We start from the raw sequence: 20,040 nt of genomic DNA, 5'->3' as shown, positions 1-20,040 counted from the left end.
CCACTAAATCTACTGGTACTGGTGTGATCGCCCCACAGATGTTGCCACTCAATGACAAGAGTGTTTCGGTAGATACAGCAGCTTCAATCAATACAGACTATATCAGCTGTCTGTTAGAAAAATGGATCTTCTCTCAGCGCCTTTCTGCTCATCTTGCTGCATATGAAGGTTGATGTCTGTAAGTGTAATCTTAATATTTCCAAATGATCCTGCTGAATATATAAGTGTCATGCAAGTATCAGTAGGTATTTTTAGGTCAAGACTTGACTGACCTACATTATTAAAATTGCTAACAGAGTTCAGAGAATCCTGATAACAAAGAAAGGCTCTTCACCAATCTGGTCGGAGCTCAATGTCAGTTTAAAAACAATCCTTTTTCGTAATGCACATAAAGTCATTATTTAAAGTCATTGTCTCAACAAGTGAAACCACTGTGTGTATCACAAATCCTTTTATTCACTTTTTGGAGGTGATTATTTATGAAATACATGTGTTCCTTTAGAGGATCGTTTTCACATATCTTGATAATACATGTTTGTTTGCTTATATATTTACTTAGTTGTACATTAAAGGTGTCCTGCGATGGACTGGTGACCTGGTCTTCCACTGGGATAGGCTCCAACCACCCCCCCAACCCAATGACCCAGAAGGATAAGCAGTGTAGATAATGTGTGCATGTGTGTGTGCGTGTATATACATTAAAGGTGTTTAATAAGGTCAGTAATGACACTGACAACATCTTCACAGTGGACAGGTAGAGGTCATGACTGTGCTGTGCGCCTGCAACTGCAAACACCAAGAATAAGTGAAAACCTGTCTTGCAGCGTGTCAAGATGACCTTACTGGACAATTTTGTATAATGACTTTATTCATTTTTGCATTGTTTGTGCGTGAAAGACCTACTTTAAGAGAAAGATGTGTAGTAACATTGACATGTAAGCCTAAAAACACCAAAGAAGAGCTAATGAAGAGCTCTCTTTAGGTTGCTTTGGACATTCTTCTTAACGTTATCTCCCTTTCGGTCTGTCAGTCACTGTGTGGTGCAAACTCTTGTCTTAGTAATGTCATTTAAAATTTGTTCATGAACTTCTGTAGATCATTACCCAAAATAAGTACACAAACACAGAAGCATAACACTTGAGTTCAGTGTTGTGTGTGGCAGTCCCAAAAGCAGGTGACAGCCAAAAATAGATGTGTGGTGAAAGGGTGTCCGGGGTGGGGGGCAGTCAGTTTAGATAGGGCACAGCTAAACCAAGCAGTACACGACCCGTGACTTTACTGGAACTATATCTCAAAAGGTGAGATTAGTGTATGTGTTTGCGATTGAATGGACCTCAGCTGGTTTATTGTGACCCATATGGGTCCTTTTATTTGAGGCAATTGTTTTGCTTAGAACAAAATATCAAGTGTTGAATTTACTCTTATAGAGTGTATTTGTGTCCAGCTGAATTGATATGAACACTGCAGGTGTTTGTTTAATGTATATTGTCAAAACTGGAGATTTTTCTGTGCCCCATGCTTGTTTGGAGTTATTGAAATGGTATTGCTATTAATATATACAGTAATACTGTCTTTTCCAGGGGAAATGTCCAGCATCAAAATCTTCAGTAACCCAGTGTGAGCAAAAGCTGAGCTAATTTAAACATAATTGTACTGTTTGAACACCCCTTTTGCACAAGATAGCACTGCAAAATTAAGGTCAGCCAAGACATTCTCCCACAGCCATCACTTATTACTGTTGTGCCTTTTTAATTTATTTTTACATCTGAAACCCTTTTCAGGATATGCACAAATTCAGAAATGTTCAAATGCATTAGTTTATGTCAGAAACCCTGCAAAGTGATTAACGTTTCTGCTCTCACATGAACCAGATCAGTACATCTTTAGAGTTATTTCGAGCAAGACATGGTCTTGCCAGCAGCATGCAGAGACTCTAGACATAGCTCATTTTAGGCAGGCTATAAATGTTGTTCTATTAACTGCCTGTATATTTAAGATGATGACACATGACAATTGCAGGCACTTCTTAAAATTGCTTTTGTCAGGACAAAACCTTGCATCTCCATTTTTGTCCTTTTTCGGTTTTTGACATAATTTGAAAATGTCTGTTACCCTTTATGTTGTGTGTAGATGTCATGATGAAAGGACCAAAAGAAATGGCCCAAAATGACCTGGTCTGGTTCCTTTGACGTACATTAAAAGTACAGTACAGTAAAGAAGTTTTTTTCCTTCTCCATGGTTTTGTTCTGACAACAGTGAAATACTAAATAAGCTTATATTTTATTATTTTTTTGCTGTCTGCTGTCTTACTATTTAGTTACTAATTTCAAAAAGGCCTGCAGTCTACATTCTACATTAGTGTATTTTATACATCTGTGTGTGTTTATACACCAAAAACAGCCATAATGCACTTTTTACATGACCATTCAATCATTCATTTTTGCATGAACCTCTCTTTATCCTTTAGAATTACACTGAGTTTTTTATTACTGTTCCTTTCAGACTTATACCTGTGAATGATCTCTGCTCTGATTGGCTGCCTTGTAAAAAAAAGCAGTCAGGGCTTTAAACACTTCTTGTAAACATTAGCATGAGCAGGGCTAACTAGGGAAATATATCTTGTTATTGTTGTTGTATATATGTCATGTTTTTTGTAACATCACAAAAACTATACAGCTCATTATGGACTAGGAAGTGAATGTTATGTATTGAAGCAGTATTTTTGTACTACATCAAACTGTGATCAAAAAGCGAGGAACATTATGTTTTCTGTGATATGAGCCCTTTAACACAAATTATTCACTAAATAAATACTCAGAAAATAATATGTAAGTTACGTAGTTGTAAGTACAGGCCCACCTACAGGCTCTTGTATATGAAAATATTCTTCCCTTTTCTCAGAATAATGGATGCTGCAGATGATGTGGACGAGGACGAGCAGCTTCTTAACTATGCAATCCAACTGAGCCTTGAGGAGTCCTACAGTAATGATTTCCCAGCAAGGTATGATTCAATAAACAAAGAGAAAAATGATCCTTTCTAATTCTCTCTTATTGTTTATATCAGTACATGCCATTTTCACAATTTCCTTTATTTTATGCTGAAACTTTAGTGTGGAAAATCAAAAGATTTTGGATGCGATCAAAAGAGGTAAAGTTTGCTAGGAAAAGGTTGCTGTGAAGCTGCAAACATCATTCATTAATTTGCATAAACTGCATGCATGAAAAGGCAGTTGTTTCATTTGTCTGTCATAATATTCAGTGCGTAGCTGCAATATGTTCAGCTGTGGCTTCAATGAGAAAATAATATGTCTAGTCTAAAATCAGTCTTTTTCATCCCAGGTGACCTGTTTACACTCCAGGAGATGTCTGACTACCCAGCTGCATTTACGGAAGTGGACGCTAAAGGCTGGTACCCTCTCCACAGAGCAGCAGTACAACAGTCAGTCCAAGTGCTTGAGATGGTGCTCTATGGTAAGCTACAAAGCTGTTACAGGTACATAGGCACAATCAAAGAAAGTGATTGAGGTCAGCAATAGCCAGAGATTACAGAGTTCTTCTGTAATTATCTCACAGCTACACGTTGTCCTAATCCTATGCTCAGTTGTAATGGGGTTATTTCATGCCAATTCACTTATAGCCTGATCATAGGTCACATCACGGATTTCCATCAGACTTCTACCTGATGCAACCATGCAAAAGCTGTACTCCAAATAGTTTCAGTTATAAACTTTATAAAATCACATAAATATTAAGTTTAACAGAGTATTGGTATTGTCACTTTAAATCAACTAGTTTAATAAAGAAAATTAAACTTTAAACTGGTAAGTTTATTTGAAGTGTATATATATATATATATATATATATATATATATATATATATATATATATATATATTTTCCCAGTTTTCTCTCCAATTTAGTTTTTGCCAATTTCATCCAAGTTGGGAGCGTGAAAGCTAACATGTGCTTACTCTAAAATGTGAAGTGCCACCACACTTTTTATGAACTGCTGCTAACACAATGTCATCGGACTGCTCAACACGCTTGGAGGACAATGCTTACCTGCTCAACGCACTTGGAGGACAATGCTTACCTGCTCAACGCATTTGGAGGAGAATGCTTACCTGCTCAATGCGTTTGGAGGAGAATGCTTACCTGCTCAATGCATTTGGAGGAGAATGCTTACCTGCTCAATGCGTTTGGAGGAGGATGCTTACCTGCTCAATGTGTTTGGAGGAGGGTGCTTACCTGCTCAATGCATTTGGAGGAAATGCTTATCTGCTCAACCCATTTGGAGGAGGATGATTACCTGCTCAACACATTTGGAGGACAATGCTTACCTGCTCAACATGCTTGGAGGAGAATGCTTACCCGCTTAACACATTTGGAGGAGAATGCTTACCTGCTCAACACATTTGGAGGAGAATGCTTACCTGCTCAATTCGTTTGGAGGAAATGCTTACCTGCTCAACATGCTTGGAGCTGGATGCTTACCTGCTTAACACATTTGGAGGAGGAGGATGATCAAAAATACACCCTTCCGTTAATGAATGTGTTGTCAGAAAATATTAAACACTGCAATTTAGCACTGCAATTTAGACATGGACTAGGCTTAATCCATGGCCCTTAGTGTTGTATTTATACCCAATTCAAACTTTACCTTACCTAGTTTAATTATTCTGTAAGCAGATAAACTCAATATTTGTTATTTAGAACTTGGAACAAACTGTACGTCATGGCTAATAAACTATTTGGAGCACAGATTTTACATGGTTTTATGAATAAAATAGATGCCTGATATTTTCTGTGGCAATCCGTGATGTGACCTGCCAGGCCTGAAGTGAGTTGGCATGGAATAACCCAGTGGCTTCCTAGTAATTCGTTTGCCAGCTTCTTACAGGCTGAGTCTTGATGAGGAAACAGAAGATGGGGAGACTCCTCTGACTCTGGCTATTCAAGCTGGACTGGTGGAGATTGTTCGGACTTTGCTGGCACACGGAGCTTCTCCTCACAGAACCAATCGGAAGAATGAATCTCCTCTGCTGCTGGGTACCCAGTGCTTTTTAATCTGTATTTTCCAGCCAGACAATCATGAACATTGAAACACAGGATGACAGGTAAAAGACAGATGATCTACACCCTATTAATACTCTAAAATATTGTCTGTGTGTTCTGTTGCAGCTGTAAGACAGACGCGTATGATATTGTATTAGCACTTTTAACACGAGGCGCACGGGTGAACCAAGTCTGCCTGAAGAAGTGGACAGCCATGCACGAGGCTGCTAAAGTGGGCAGCATTGACATCCTCAAGCTTTTACTGGAGCACGGAGGCCAAGTCTCAGAGACAGACCAGAGTGGGGTGACCCCGATGGGCATCGCTGCAGAGTATGCCCAGGCAGAAGTGCTAGATATCCTCATTCACAATGGTAATATTCACAAAATGAAAATCTCTTACCACAAAATGTAGTCACTCAGCCATGATGTGCTTGGTGTCTGAAGTTTGCTTTTTTAGTTTTGTGCTGTAAAACTAGAGCTACAAAGCTAATGTTGCTAACAGATAGAGGAAGCTTATATCCCACCAATTAGCATTGTGCAGACCATAAGCCTGAATCATCAAACACTTGCCTCAGACCACAAAGAGTTGTTACATAATCTCAAGTAAACTTGCGTATGTGGTTTCTGACACTATAAGACTTTTTTAGCCACATTATTTTTTACCTTTTAATAAAAGTCCAGTACTGTGCAAAAGTCATAGACTACAGATTATTTATTTAATTTTCAGTCACATGACCATTAAATACAAGTTAATTTTCAGGAGCTTCATCTGAAGAGATTTGATATAAGATAATGTACTTGCATAAAGGAGGAGAAAGTCAAAAGAAAAGGTGAAAAACAGGAGCTTCCAAAACTGCAGTTCAAATGATTATTAAAAGATTGAGAGAAAATGGGACTCCTAAGGTGTTACTGAGAAATGAAAATAAATAAAAAAGAAGAAAATTTGCAAATCAATCAAAGAAGCTGCTGGTGTTCAGAACTATAGACTGACCACCCCAGAGTCCAGACCTCAACACCACTGAATGTGTTTGAGATTACGTGAATCATGAGAAGCAGAAAATGCAACCAACTTCTCACTGAACTTTGAAGATGTGGAAAAAATATTCTTGCAGGTTTTTGGACTGAAAGCAAGTCTCCTGAAAAGAATGGAACCTGTAATAAAGGCAAAGAGTGGACACAATAAATACAGAAACATCTGATATTACATTTGGTTGTTCAGGATTCTATGTCATTGTCTGTTAATTTTTGAAAAATGAATAACCTACATACATAATGGCCATTTTGACTGGGAATAAATGAAATGGTGGTCTTTGACTTTTGCACAGTACTATATGTCATATAGTGTCAGAAATCAGGTAAAGAAGATTTCTACAGATTACATTTGGAGTATGAGGAAACCTGTGTAAATTAGATTTTCGTTTTATGGCTCATTTGCTAAGAAATATGGAAGTATCCAACTCTGAACTGATGGCAGTATTTTCTTTCCACACCAACAGGTGCTGATGTGAATGTTCAGGCACCGAATGGTGACAGTGTTCTGTATGATGCTGCTGGCTCTGGTAATCCCGACTGTGTCGACCTTCTCATTCAAAATGGGGCCAATCCAAATATCCCTAATCTCTCCTCACAGCTTCCTATCCATCGAGCAGCTTATGAAGGGCACTATCTGTGAGTACCTCAGAGAGAAGTTTAACTGTCACTTTCTGCAACAATATCTGATTCTTCATTATGGTTAAATGTTAGAAGAACTGTCCACTGAAAGTTTTGATAAGGAGTGATTCTTCATCACTCCAAAGGACCACTCCAATGGTGCCATTACTTTAAAGAATGTACATAAGGAATGTCCATAACCTTTTTATTATCTTTAGGGTCTTGAAAATGTTGATTCCTATTACCACAAGAAGGGCCCTCAGACTTTCTGGCCAGAGCCCAGTGCACTCAGCAGCAGATGGTGGCCATGTCCAGTGCCTTGAACTTCTCCTGGAGAAAGGCTTTGATGTCAATGCTCTTCTAGACCAGCACATATCTGAAAATTATGGGGACATGAGGAGAAGCCCCTTGTTCTTCGCTGTCTCCAATGGAGACATCACTTGTGCTGAGCTGTTGCTGAATGCTGGTGCTAAACCTGACCTGGATCCCCTGAGCTGCCTCCTAGTGGCAGTGAGAGCTGGGAGATATGAGATAGTCAAGCTGCTCTTGGCCAGCCAGGCTGATGTGAACTGCTACTTCACAGCAGTCAGTGACACAGCGTTCCCACAGCGCTACAGTACTGCCTCAGGGACGAGATGATGATGCGAATGCTGCTGAACTGCGGCTATGATGCAGAAAAATGCTTCAGCTGTCTTCATGACTCATGGAGCAACAATAGTCATCACTCAGACAATACAACTGAAAAGATCCCTGTGAGTTTATAGTCTGGTTCACTACTAATAGAATCCTGTTTATATTATTAAGTTCACCCTCCATCTCCGTCTCGTCTTGTGTGCAGTTTTGTGACTTCATCAGTGTCTCGTGGCTGGTGCAGTATGCAGGAAGAGCTGTGCAGGTTCTTCTGGACTATGTCTGCTACGTCCCCATCTGCTCAAAGCTGAAAATGGTTCTGGAGAAGCACAAAGAATGGCCAGAAATCTGTGACATCTTAGGTGAACAATCAAAACTATGACACAAATTTTGCACTTTGTTTGTTTTGGATAACATTTTAAGGGCTCTTATCATGGAAACCAAAATGTCTTCACAGTTTTGAAAAAAAAAACTTGATAACTAATGCAGTAGGTAAACACTGCTAGTTTCAAAGTGTATTGTTCACTCCTCAGTCCACACAGTCCATATATGGAAACTACGCCTGTAGTTAATTGTTCATTGTTTCTGTGATGTCATGAAAACCAACTCATTTTCATATATCCACCTTTTCATCAGTTTAGCCCCACCCAATCACACTGAAGTTATAAGGAGCGTTTCAGCCTGGACTGCTTTCTGAAAGCAGCCAGTCAGAATGAAGCTTATTTACATAAACTACTGTTCAAATGTTTGGTATCACTTTCCATTGTAACAAGCTTTTTGTTATTTTACTACAAGAATAACTAATGCAGTGTGGATTTAAACCTTACAAATTATTCATCAGAATGTATCTTTAAATGCATTATTAAATATTTCAGCAATTCTGTTTATAATAAATTATTAAATGATAAATAATATACTGTAATTATCTATTTACATTCATTTTATGTCTGGTTATCTGCTTTGAGATTTGATTGCCATTTTTGAAATATGAAGAATTTGGATATTAATTACATTAATTAATTGTAATAAATTAGATCACTATGCTATGCAGCTTTCTCACTAATTTTAGATTAATCTACAGCTCTGTTCATCTTTCTGGGCACAACTATACTTAATTTTCATTTGCAGCTTCTACTACTTATTACCAAAAACCTGTGAAGTTGCACAGGGCTACCATATTAGGATCATTTTATACATTTATCTACAACAAAATTGGTTTCATATTAATTATCGTATTAATTTTCGTTATTGAAAACATTGATTCTAAACTTTTGAAGAGTGATTTCAAACTTTGGTGGTTTAGATCAGTCTTAAATGTATTGTGACAAAACAGCCTATTTAATTCTCAGGCATAAAGAGAGGTTAAAAATGGTCACGTAAAAATGATACTTAATACATATATAATAAGAAGGATTAATTCAAAACATGTAATTAAGAGAAATTATTACTGGTTTGGTTCATAAAACCACACAGACATCATGGGACCTCTACAAAATACGACACAATAAAATAATAAAATAATAAAATACAAGAAACATGTAGGATATGAGCCCTTACAGAAAGGCAAATTCACAATAAATGATACTAACAATAAATGAAAGTAAACAGCAACCCATTATCATTATGTAAATGCAGTCATGGTAATTGGTGGCTGTTACCCTTCATTGTTAGTGTGTTTGGCTGAGTCATTCCTTTAAAATGATGCACTGCTTACAACAGCTTAACGTAAAAACCCTCAGCTGCAGTTCATGTCTCTTTCTGTGTGTGAACTCCAGGAAATCCTCGTGCGCTGAAGCACATGTGCAGACTGGAGATCAGGAGAAGAATGACTCCAAAGCGACTGGGTGACCCAGCCAACTTCAGCTCTGCTCCTTTCCCACCTGGACTTCAGGGCTTCCTGATGTATAAGGAGTACGACCTGTACGGCAGAGTCTAGATGACTGATCATTTTCTCTCTAGTATCTCTAAAGATACTAAATGAGCAGCTGATATGTAAACTGTACTGCAGATGCACTGAATTAGATCATCAGCAGAGTAGATACAACACTAAACTGTCTTTGTATGTATATTGTTGTCACTTTGTTGGTTCAAAGAGCATAAGTAGAACTCTTATTTCACAAATAGTCTTAAAGGTGAACATGTGTAAAGGATTATATGTTCTTGGTGCTAAATCTGAAGAGTGACCAGAATGTGCACTGTTTCATAGATGTTTGGAAATTGTTAGACTTTTTGTTGCCCGACTTAGACTGTAAATAATCGACTCCATGTTTTTGTCAATAAAGAGCTGTGAAGCATGTCCGTGAGCTGTGTGTATGTGGCAGTTTGACACAATACAGTCATACTCTTCAGTCTGCAGGGAATGATCTGCTTTTTAAAAATGAAAGCAGCACTGCTGTAACTATTAATAACTCAATGAGCCGTTGACATCAGCAAACATGCACAGTAAGCTGGCAGAAAAATATTTCTTGGCTCACCATGTAACTCATGATCTGAAGGTGGGTTCTGAACAATCTACTGAGATCATTTCATATGGAGGTTTGGCCTGAATTGGTTCACATTGATCAATGACCCAAAGTCAGAGTCTCAAACACTCTCTCATCACGATGAGTGATGTCATCGTGATAGTCTGAGTGTTTCTCCCATTTTCCCTCATATAATCATGATTAAGATATTGAATAATATGTCTGATATCCAGGAGTGGAAAATACTTGAGTAATTAAACTTTGTTACTGTACTTAAATATTGTTTGGGAAGATCTGTACTTTTTTATTGAAAATAAATACTTATTCTTTTACACTTGTTTATTTTGCAGAGGACAAAACTTGTAATTTCATTGAGACCTTCAAAGTACTCATTACCTGTTTGAATTATTTTTTTTTATTAAAATATCCAAACAAACACATGCAAACTCCACACAGAAAGGACCCGCTGGGCCCGGTCGAGGAATCAAACCCAGGCCCTTCTTGCTGTAAGGCGACAGTACCACCACAACCAAAATCATATCATGGTAAAATTATACTTCCCACAACTATGCTAATTTGTCTTTGTACCACCTAGTACCTAGAACTAATACCACTGACAAGTCACAACAATCAACAAAGACAAACAACTTCTAATTTATTTGGTAAAATATTTACATGTAAAATGACATGCTTCAGTTGATACTTGTTTACTTGTATATTTTAAGTTGATACCTACTGATACTTCTAAATGTTTTTCAAGTACATATTTGGCTCCATACTTCCACTTTTAACTGAGTAAGATTATGACAAATTACTCATACTTTTACTGATGTGCACAGTCACATGTAAAAGTTTGAACCCCCAGTCAAATTGTTTGGTTGATTTTCTAAGTAAAAATAAGTATAAGAATCCTCTACGGAGAACAAACTTACATATGGCATTTTTCTGCACATTCTGGTGCACAGTTTCTATTCACTTGCTTGAGCTTGAGCTTAACATATTGAAAAAATAAAATAAAATAAACATATGAATTCACCAAATAAACAGTAATTGTGTATTTTAACATGTCATTTGACCAGGGTGCCCAAACTTTTCAGCCTTCAAAGCAACACTGTGCTAGTAACTCAAGAGTAATTTTCTGCTAGCTTGCAGTTCCATTCAGCCCAAAGTCATTTATTCACAGATATGAAGTGAATATTTGGTCAAAGACACTGCAGCGTAATGTTCCAAGAGTTAAGACCACCAAAATGACAGCAGTTCCATCTAAAGCCATACAATATGTGCCACTCACAGTACAGTTTAGATTGTTCTTTGATGTCTCTGTGAGGCCTAGCTAAAATGTTTTTCTCACTTATCAGCTGTTGACCATAACTAAATGGGTTCACGGTCTTTATGAAACCCTATCCTCCTCCCCCATTTCATCACATGGAGACGACAATTTATTCTGCATCCCCTCCCTTAATCTCCTTTAGTGGGCTCATAGATTAGATTAACAGTGGGCTTTTCTGGCTCTGACACACACTTATATCCCAGTGCAGGGTGTGGTTTCCTCACACAAACTCTCAGAGCTATTAGACGCATTCAGAGGAGAGCAAACCAATACTGTTAGTACTATGAGCAGTTTTGGGTACAGAAAGGAGCTTCATAAATACGAAGATGTGGATGAGGATGAACTTTTGGCCACCCTCACCAACGAAGAGCTACAGGAACTGGAAAGAGAAATGGCTGACATCGATCCAGATGAAAACACTCCCATTGGACTGAGGCAGAGGGATCAAACGGCCAAGCAGCCGACAGGAACTTTCTGCAGGGAAGCTCTGCTGAAGCACTGGCAGAATGACACTCACAAACTGCTCGAGACGGAAAGGTCAGAATATGTCCATCAACAGGTGAGTGGTAGCTAAAAAGAGGCTATACTGAAGTGATGCAGGTATGCACAAGTAATAGGACCTCATACTGAAAGTTTTCTTAAAGAAATTTCAGCATAATTAAATGGTTAAGATGTAAATAAAGTCATTCTGATGGGTTTGATCTGAAATGCAGTGTTTTAGAGAAACTTACTCAGTCAGAATTTTTCACAGTGGTGGTGATAGGAACCAGACATCTAAAGAGTTTAACGCTTCTAAAAGCTCCCTCACTGAAAGTTCTTACATGAAATAGTTATGAATATGTTAGTTTTGAGAAGGTTTTGGCTTAAAATGTATTTCTCAAAAATTCATTTATGGCAGAGAGGTACATGCAGGGAATTGCAGCAAAATAGCCCACAATTTTTTTTTATATTTTTTATTATACCAATATCAACATTACATGTAAAAACTAAGAAGACACGTGGAGGTTCACTGGTCATTGTGGAAAATGTCTATATTTGTGCTGCAAACATTGCAACCTTTCCTAACAATTCCTAACACCACCACTCTAAGGAAATCTGAGAAAGTTGCCCCTTAATGAGTCACTTTACATCAGAACATTCTGTATGACTTTGTTTGCTCAACAGCTCAACAACTAAAATATGCAGAAATTTGAAATATTGGTGGAATTCTCCTTTAATCCATAAAAACAAAGGACAACAGAGTTGGTTAGCACAGGGGCTGGTTGGCACAGTGTTAAATTATGGGTCAGTGCAGTAAACAAAATGCCACATAAAAACAATTTCTCTCAACGTTCATCCATTTTGTCAAGAGCTGTGAAAATCACGATCTGGTAAGGTGAGGAAAAAGTTTTGGAAATGTTTTAAAGAGAGATATTGAAAATATTTTCATAAATGGCAATCAGCTATGTTTTAATGTGTGATTTGAAAACCAGCGACAAGTAATGCAGAGCAGCTAACAAGAAATAAATACATAGTTGCGTGCTGATATGTGTGGGGCTGTGTAAGGCTACTGTCATAAACATATAACATGATACACTGCACACATATTTAACAGCATACTAAAAAACACAAATAGAATGTAGCAGGGTACTATATCACTGTTTATATGACATTCAATTTGTGACAAGTTGTTCTTATCTTCAAACTTTAGGCCATTTAAAGATCATCTCAAGATAAAAAAACAGAGCTTTGAACTTAACTATGCAAGTAGTAACACAAAGTTTTTATTTGGAAAGATTAAACTTCTATTTGAACATTTTGAAATGCAGGGTGTTAAACTGTTAAACTACAAGTGCCCCATTCTTTAACCCTACAGTTCAAGTCAGGGATAAAGTAGCCAAGATACTTTATTTCAGAGTGACTGACAGCAGCATTAGGGGGGTTGATGGGGTATTCCTCATTAGGTCTCAGGGTGGGAAGTATGCCAGGGCTCAACCTCATTTTCCATTCCATGATGGTACACAGGAGAACATGGATGAGAGCCAGACAGATAAGAGTGAAGAGGAATGTTTAAGTGAGAGTGACACTGAGGCCTCTCCAGGGACACAGAGTCTTCTCAACAACCAAGAGGAGGAGGAACCACAAAATAAAAGACATGGAAATTTAAAAAAAGTGAAGAACTGCAACCAGATGTTTATCAAGTCATCTCAACCAGACTGCAGGAATACGGGCAGCAACGGCAACTGCAGAGGCAAACTCGGCAGGACAAGAAGAGACATCCGTCAAGTAGACTCAAACTTTAATGTGATCCCAGAGGGAGCGAGCAAGAATTCCACTGATACTGATGGGATCCTGGAGAAGATCCTGAAGAATGATGAATCTGTGAGTGAGGTCAACCTGAATAACATTGACAACATTTCCCAGCAGATGCTGATTAGTTTTGCGGAGGCTTTGACCTCCAACACGCATGTTCGGGTCTTCAGCCTTGCCAACACCCACGCAGATGACCAGGTAGCCTTTGCCTTGGCCAACACCATAAAGAAGAACTACTACATCACCAGCCTTAACATTGAATCCAACTTTATCTCAGGAAGAGGAATCTTGGCCTTGCTCAGGTCTCTCCAGCAGAACACCAGCCTTGTAGAGCTCCGCTTCCACAACCAGCGGCACATCTGTGGAGGCCAGGTGGAGATGGAGATGGTAAATCTTCTAAGAGAGAACACCACCCTACTAAAGCTGGGATACCAGTTTGACCTGCCAGGCCCCAGGATGAGTGCAACCAGCATCCTGACCCGCAACCAGGACCGCCAGAGACAAACACGACTGCAGTTACGAAGACAGTCAGAAAAGACAGAAGAAACAATAGATCAAACAAGTCATACTATAAAAAATGGAACTTCAAACCCCCAAAACACACCTGACAAGAGATTGGTCACATCTTCCCAAGGGCAGGAGCGCAATTCCCTTCCTAAACCTAAACCACAGCTAGCCCACGTGCAAAAAGAGAAGAATGTGCCCAGCAGAAAGATTGCTGAAATAGTAAAATCACAGGAGGAGATCACAGCAGATAATCAAGGCCAAAACAAACAAAACACAAAGATGTGGAACCAGACAAAGGAAAGAGAGAGTGGAGATCTCTACAAGGATGTGAAACATGCACTAAAACCACCATCCAGGAAAAACCAGGAAGACAGAAATGGTCAGCGGTCAGTACACGGTGATCTCATGGCAGCAATCCGTAGCAGCCGCATGACAACACTCACAAAGGTAAGCATTCAACTTTTGTACAAATCATTTAAAGCAAAGCCTCACATAAATGCCCACTTAAGCAAAGATATTAGTACTGGTGATGTGGTAGCAAAAACACCAACATTCGTGAGCCTGAACTACAGAATACAAACGTGATTCGTAAGATGTCACATAGTCAGTAGACAGGCTACTACACATACATTATGTGTCCAAAAGTTTAGACACCTGCTCATTCAGTGTTTCTTCTGAAAAAGAAAGAAAAATAAATAAATAAATAAAAACATGGATATTATTAGGGAGTTTGTTCCCAGACAGTCTACACGTCAGGGAGGGGTTTATGCTAGATGTTGAAAGATTACTGTAAGGATTTGATTGCATTTAGCCACAAGAGCATTAGTAAGGTCAGGTACTGATATTGAATGATTCTTTTTGGATCACAAGCATCACTCCAGCTCATCTCAAAGGTATTGGATGGAGCTCCATCACTCAAGAGAACACAGTTCCTCTGCTCCACAGCCCAACGCTGGGGAGGGTTTATAACCCCAAGCTGAAGCTTGGTTATTAGGCATATTAACTTGAGCTTATGTGTAGCTGCTGCAGTGTCAAGTTCTATTGGCAATTTTTTTAATACGGAGATCATACAAGTTCTGTGGGCAGTTGAATGCCTGTGTCAGCAATTGGAGCACCTTAAAGTGGTGGAATTTACTAATCAGAATGAATGCCTGGATACTTTTGGACATATAGTGTATTACTGGATGCTCACACTAAATTCCTCAGGTTCATTGTAAAAATACAGTAGTCTGTAAGAAATGAGTAACATGTAAATCTTCTTTCTTGCAGGTTAAAGTCCTACATCAGTGTTCATGATGCAACATTAGCAAGACGCTCAACAAAGATGGTCTCTCACACACAAACTCGTTTTCAGTGGCATTGAATATAAATTACATTAAGACTAATCTTTTTTTTTAATCAATGAAAAAGTGTAATGTTTAAATATTTTGCTGCACCTTCTTTGGTGATCCTAAAAATAACACTAGTGCATACATTTCTTTGAATACTGGGACTCGATTATAACAGAACTACGGCATTAGGCCACTGCAGATTTGGAAGAAGCCAGGTATATGGCATATGGAAGGTCATTTTCAATAATAGTGGAAAAGATGAAAAATAATGAGTGAACAATAACTCACGCCACCTGACACATTAAGCCTGTTGATTTTTTTGCATTTTGTGGCCTGGATGTACTTATATAATGAGCAATTTCAAAGTTTTATGTTTATCAAAGACATATTAACAAGATGCAAAACTCCAAATGAGATTTTTAGAACATTTCTATTGGTCTATTCGTGAAATGTCCACACAATGTAAAGAGTAGCTGTTGTGCTGAAATGATGTACAAACAATGGAGATACATGGTTTTGATATAATTTTCTACTTGACACAATCAACTTCAAGGCACCACAAATGACTGAGAAAATGAACCAATATTATCATTTATTTAAGTATACAATTTAATGTTTTCATTCCACATTCCAACCCATTTGTAAGGTTTGAAGTCAGTTTTATCGTTTTAATGCAGCACAATCCTTGAAGGACAGCGAAACTCAAACACTGTTAAAACAGCATTAATTGCTACACAGAGGTTCTTACCTTGGGTTTACCTTGCATGTAGTTGTCAGTCAAGCATTGGCTTTTTAAAAGCTTCTAGTAAATGGTTTAAATTCATTGAATGCTTTGTGTAGTGCTTTATTCATGATATGACTTTAATAAAAACCTGTTATTGGGGAATGATCACCATGACGATCACTATGATTCAGTGATGACCATATCCAGAAGCAAGCTGCATTCACAACTTTGCCAGGTTCAAACTACAGCGTTATCTTTTTCAATATCATAAAGCAAGAAATGAAAAAAAAAAACCTCAAAACTGTCTATTGTGTGACGTGCAGTCTAAGTGAAACCTTATCCTTGCAAGAAGAATCACAGGGAATAACTGGTGAGAATGCAACAAATGTAGTGTCGTCTTGTAGTGACCTTCATTTTGACATCCGTGCAAAACAGAACAACTGTAGTATATCAGCCTAGTGTACATTTACATAGTAACGATACAGAAGTGGGTGGGTGGGTGGAGGGATTAAATATTCTGATAGAAGAACCTCTTACCAAAACGTAGAGTGCTAAACTAGGATTTGAATAAGAAAATCGAAGGTACAGAAAAGTAGGGTATGAAAATAGCGTTTTCAATCATTAATCAACAATTAACAAGAACGTAGAGGATCCTGTCCATCTCCCTTTCCTCATCAACGAGGGAACAAAAACATTCAAATCAACAAGTCAAGAAAACCCATCCTGGCTTTAAACTTCACATGGTTATTCCAGGAGATTACTTTACATAGGATACATGACAATACTTTACAGATTATATGAGGTATTGCACAAATTATTAAAAAAAAAAAGGCAACAAAAATATACAGCGATTTGAAAGAACATGTACAGAATTTGAGTACAATTTGGAAAGGTGAGAATTTAGTGTCAATTATTCTACTCAGTGGGGTTAGCATAAGGAGACAAGGACTAATCATCCCATTCATCATCGTCCTCAAAGTCTTCATCCTCGTCATCATCCTCATCTTCATCTGGGGACCGAAAGAAATTGTTTTACCATATTATTCAAGATTCTATTACTGAACTATTTACTCTACGGCACATGCAAATAATATTTCTATAAGGTAACAGATACAAGATAACATGTTTTGCAGTTAAAAGGCTGGTTATATGTTGGGTGTGAATACATTAAATTGAAGCAAAACGCAGTGCTCCCCAGGTTCAATATAGTAATTATCACTTACAGACAATAATTTGTTGCATTATTTGCAGCTTCATGAAGCTCCAGTTTCACTCAAATCTAATAACTGAACAATGTCAAAAGTTCTGTTTTTACTCCTCGCCTTTCCACTGTCATCAACCTCTAGCAACAAAAGTTGCAGTCTCCCCCTAGTGGTCTTGGTATAGCACTGAAATCTATAGAGATACTATTATCTACCAAGATTTATAGTGCTTGATATTTATTATTTAGCTTTTCTTTCATTATTATTTTATGATTCTTTCTGTTGCATTCCTTTATGTGTGTAATTTCATAACACCTAATGTGAATGTTTGATTTTACTAGTGGTTTCTCCCTAAAGGCCACTTGTAATATAAGTAAAGCTCAATTAATTGACTTTAGTATGGTTGCAGATATGTTTTTTCCTCATTAAGACCGGTTAAGGTTCAAGCCTGGAACATGTGGGCATAAAGAGCCAAATCACAGATGACTGTAGTGACCACTCTTACCTGAGGAATGGATGGCTTTGCTCCTCTTCTGCATCACCTCCATTAGTGCTCCAACTATGCCCGACGAGGGAGCCGGAGTTGGTGGGCCCGAGTCAGAACTTTCTGATACCTGGATAAAAAGGAAAAAAGAAAAGTAATTTTTATTTTTTTTATTTTAAATTGTATGTTAATGTGTAACATGCACTAACCGTCTTGCACTTGCCTTAAAATCCAGCAGGTTTTATTCTTCCCTGTGTAAACAATCTTGAGCAATTCTATTTTCCTGTTCACTACAGCTTTTGTTACATTTCTTTGTTTAATTATTTTTTTTTAGATGTTCTGCATTCGATGGATTTACTACTAGGTGGTCGGATAACTCAATATTAGAGGAACATTAACATATTAAGCACTTTATTGCACTTATAAGAACATTTTTATAGCACAGATGTGTGAATCATTGAGCTGACAGCAAACCGATTCACACTTTTTTGGTTTCTGTTTCGATTCGAAAGTGATTTCTGTAAATTAAGCAAGATTTCAGTCATCACTGTGATTTGATTCAGCGATTTAAGCTTCTTAAATACAAACATAAAATAATAAATATAATGTAAATACATTAAAAATATCAGAAATATTAGCTTAGCAAAAGTATGTGTCTATAGAACACTTCTTATAGAGGAAATATTTGCAATATCTAGACACCTAGAGGCTCGTGAGAATTATGGGTGTTGGGGGGTGACAGGGTTGTTGTTGAAAGAAAGAAAAACAGCCTACATTTTGGAAAACATTTTGAGAATGATTTTTCATAAAATATTTACTATTTCTCACAAAAGTGCTACTGAGGCAACAGCTTCACTGCTGCTCTGTGTATGAGGAGGAGATGCCATTAAGGGAAACTGCAGCCTCAGATCAGCTTTTGCATTTTGCGAGTTCAAGTTCAGTACAGCCTGCATGACACTTCATCATCATAATAATATCAGTCTATTTAGGAGTAAACGGAGAGTGACTGGTGGGTGAGCTAAGATGCAAACACACTGAGTTAAAGCAGTCTAAATGGCGTGGTTGAACAGCAACACTTTTCGCCAACTTCGCCATCTTCTGTGTGTATCAGCACTGCGATTACCGTCTACTGTACAGAGTAATCCATATATAAAGTGCTGGCTTGTCAGACTGAAATATATAACTGTTGTTTGGTTTACTTATGATCAGCAATGTCTGAGTAGTGGTTTGTAAATATCTCTCATCTGCATTCCTTCTATAGTTAGCCATGTGAATGCTGACCAAGCTGCCTCAGGCTCTGAAGTTGGAATGTGTGTTTAAATAATCACACATATTTGTTTTAACAAGTCTGCTTCAATAAATGCATTTATTTGATTTGTAGAGATTAAAATTAGATGTCGAATATTTTCAACAATTCAATAACATTTTTTTTCCTTTTACAATCGGTGAATGAAATAACGACAACTTGTGCAGGCTTCTGTTTAGATGGTCTTCGATGTGTTCATGCATTTGGATGTTGAAAAACAGCAACATTCAGAATGAAGCATAAAGTGCTCACCGTTTTGAGCTGAATGCCCTGTCGGATCTGGTCAAGGAGTGCGTCGCGCCCCGTGGACGACACTGGCCTGTTGTTCTGCTCCACCTTCCTCAGCTGAGTGCCCTCTCTGATCTGCTCCAGCAGGGCTGATTTACCCCCCACAGGAGAAGGCACTGACTCCCCACTGCCATCCATGTCGGGTGGGGGTGGAGGTCCAGGGGGAGGTGGGGGAGGAGGAGGAGGTGGAGGAGCGCTTCCTCCAGATGGTGGAGGGGGTGGGGGTGGAGGATGAGATTGGGGAGCTTGGGGTGGCATGCTGGCATGAGCAGGAGGAGGGGGAGGTGGGTGCCCTCTGCTTGGAGGTGGGGGTGGAGGGGCTCCCATGCCTTGTCGTGATGGTGGAGGGGGAGGAGGTGCAGATGTTGGGGCCCTGGAAGGTGGAGGGGGCGGTGGGGCCCCTCGTCCACGGGCAGGGGGAGGTGGAGGAGGAGGTCCAGAAGTGTGTGGAGGGGGTGGGGGAGGTGGACCACCACGTGATGGAGGAGGTGGAGGTGCTGAAGGAGGGAAAAGAAACAAGTGGATTATTACTCGTATGTCACTGTTGCTGTTTTGTGTATGTATGTAATTATAACACACTCAAGTAGGGCTGCATAACACATTGTCCATTAATGATTATGACAATACTGGCTTTTGTCACACTGACATCAGAGAAGGCTGCAGTATGCAAATAAGTGCTTTAACCACAATGTTTTTACTCTTGCCATCTTGACCAATCATAGTTACAGGCTTTCTGTGGGTGTTCTGATGCAATGGAGTACTCCATCTAACAAAAATA

At 38.6% G+C, this 20,040-nt stretch overlaps 3 protein-coding genes across 5 annotated transcripts in view; 2 read left to right on the top strand and 1 right to left on the bottom strand.

Annotated features, from left to right (window-relative positions):
- Nucleotides 1–1,208: 1,208 nt before the first annotated feature.
- On the top strand, nt 1,209–9,623 carry asb15a (ankyrin repeat and SOCS box containing 15a). The gene is given in 12 exon segments (XM_036576149.1): nt 1,209–1,298; nt 2,902–3,003; nt 3,113–3,150; nt 3,342–3,473; nt 4,892–5,050; nt 5,183–5,191; nt 5,194–5,427; nt 6,553–6,724; nt 6,925–7,310; nt 7,313–7,458; nt 7,545–7,698; nt 9,112–9,623. Coding segments are annotated over 11 exon segments (1,689 nt in total). The 5' UTR covers nt 1,209–1,298; nt 2,902–2,905; the 3' UTR covers nt 9,273–9,623.
- Nucleotides 9,624–11,320: 1,697 nt separating this feature from the next.
- lmod2a (leiomodin 2 (cardiac) a) lies at nt 11,321–16,843 on the top strand. Its single transcript, XM_036576153.1, has 3 exons — nt 11,321–11,687; nt 13,133–14,374; nt 15,197–16,843. Exons 1-3 carry the CDS (start codon nt 11,412–11,414, stop codon nt 15,221–15,223), a joined length of 1,545 nt encoding a protein of 514 aa, XP_036432046.1. The 5' UTR covers nt 11,321–11,411; the 3' UTR covers nt 15,224–16,843.
- The window catches only part of wasla (WASP like actin nucleation promoting factor a), a 23,639-nt gene continuing 19,434 nt past the window's right edge, over nt 15,836–20,040 (bottom strand). For all 3 annotated transcript variants that reach the window (XM_036576150.1, XM_036576152.1, XM_036576151.1), the window contains 3 exons: nt 19,227–19,759; nt 17,690–17,798; nt 15,836–16,992 (listed from right to left, as the gene is read on the bottom strand). In XM_036576150.1, coding sequence (XP_036432043.1) covers nt 16,931–16,992; nt 17,690–17,798; nt 19,227–19,759 — 704 coding nt within the window. In that variant the 3' untranslated portion in view covers nt 15,836–16,930. The remainder of the gene's footprint in view (nt 16,993–17,689; nt 17,799–19,226; nt 19,760–20,040) is intronic.

This window comes from Colossoma macropomum, unplaced genomic scaffold (genome assembly GCF_904425465.1).
Source record: "Colossoma macropomum unplaced genomic scaffold, Colossoma_macropomum, whole genome shotgun sequence".
Classification (NCBI taxonomy): Eukaryota; Metazoa; Chordata; class Actinopteri; order Characiformes; family Serrasalmidae; genus Colossoma; species Colossoma macropomum.
This window is presented reverse-complemented; position numbering and strand designations above follow the sequence as displayed.

Coding starts and splice junctions, on each gene's coding strand:
- lmod2a (XM_036576153.1), top strand. CDS start 11,412: ATGAGCAGTTTTGGGTACAGAAAGGAGCTTCATAAATACGAAGATGTG. Junction 11,688..13,132: donor CAGAATATGTCCATCAACAG/GTGAGTGGTAGC, acceptor GATGGTACACAG/GAGAACATGGATGAGAGCCA. Junction 14,375..15,196: donor GCATGACAACACTCACAAAG/GTAAGCATTCAA, acceptor TCTTTCTTGCAG/GTTAAAGTCCTACATCAGTG.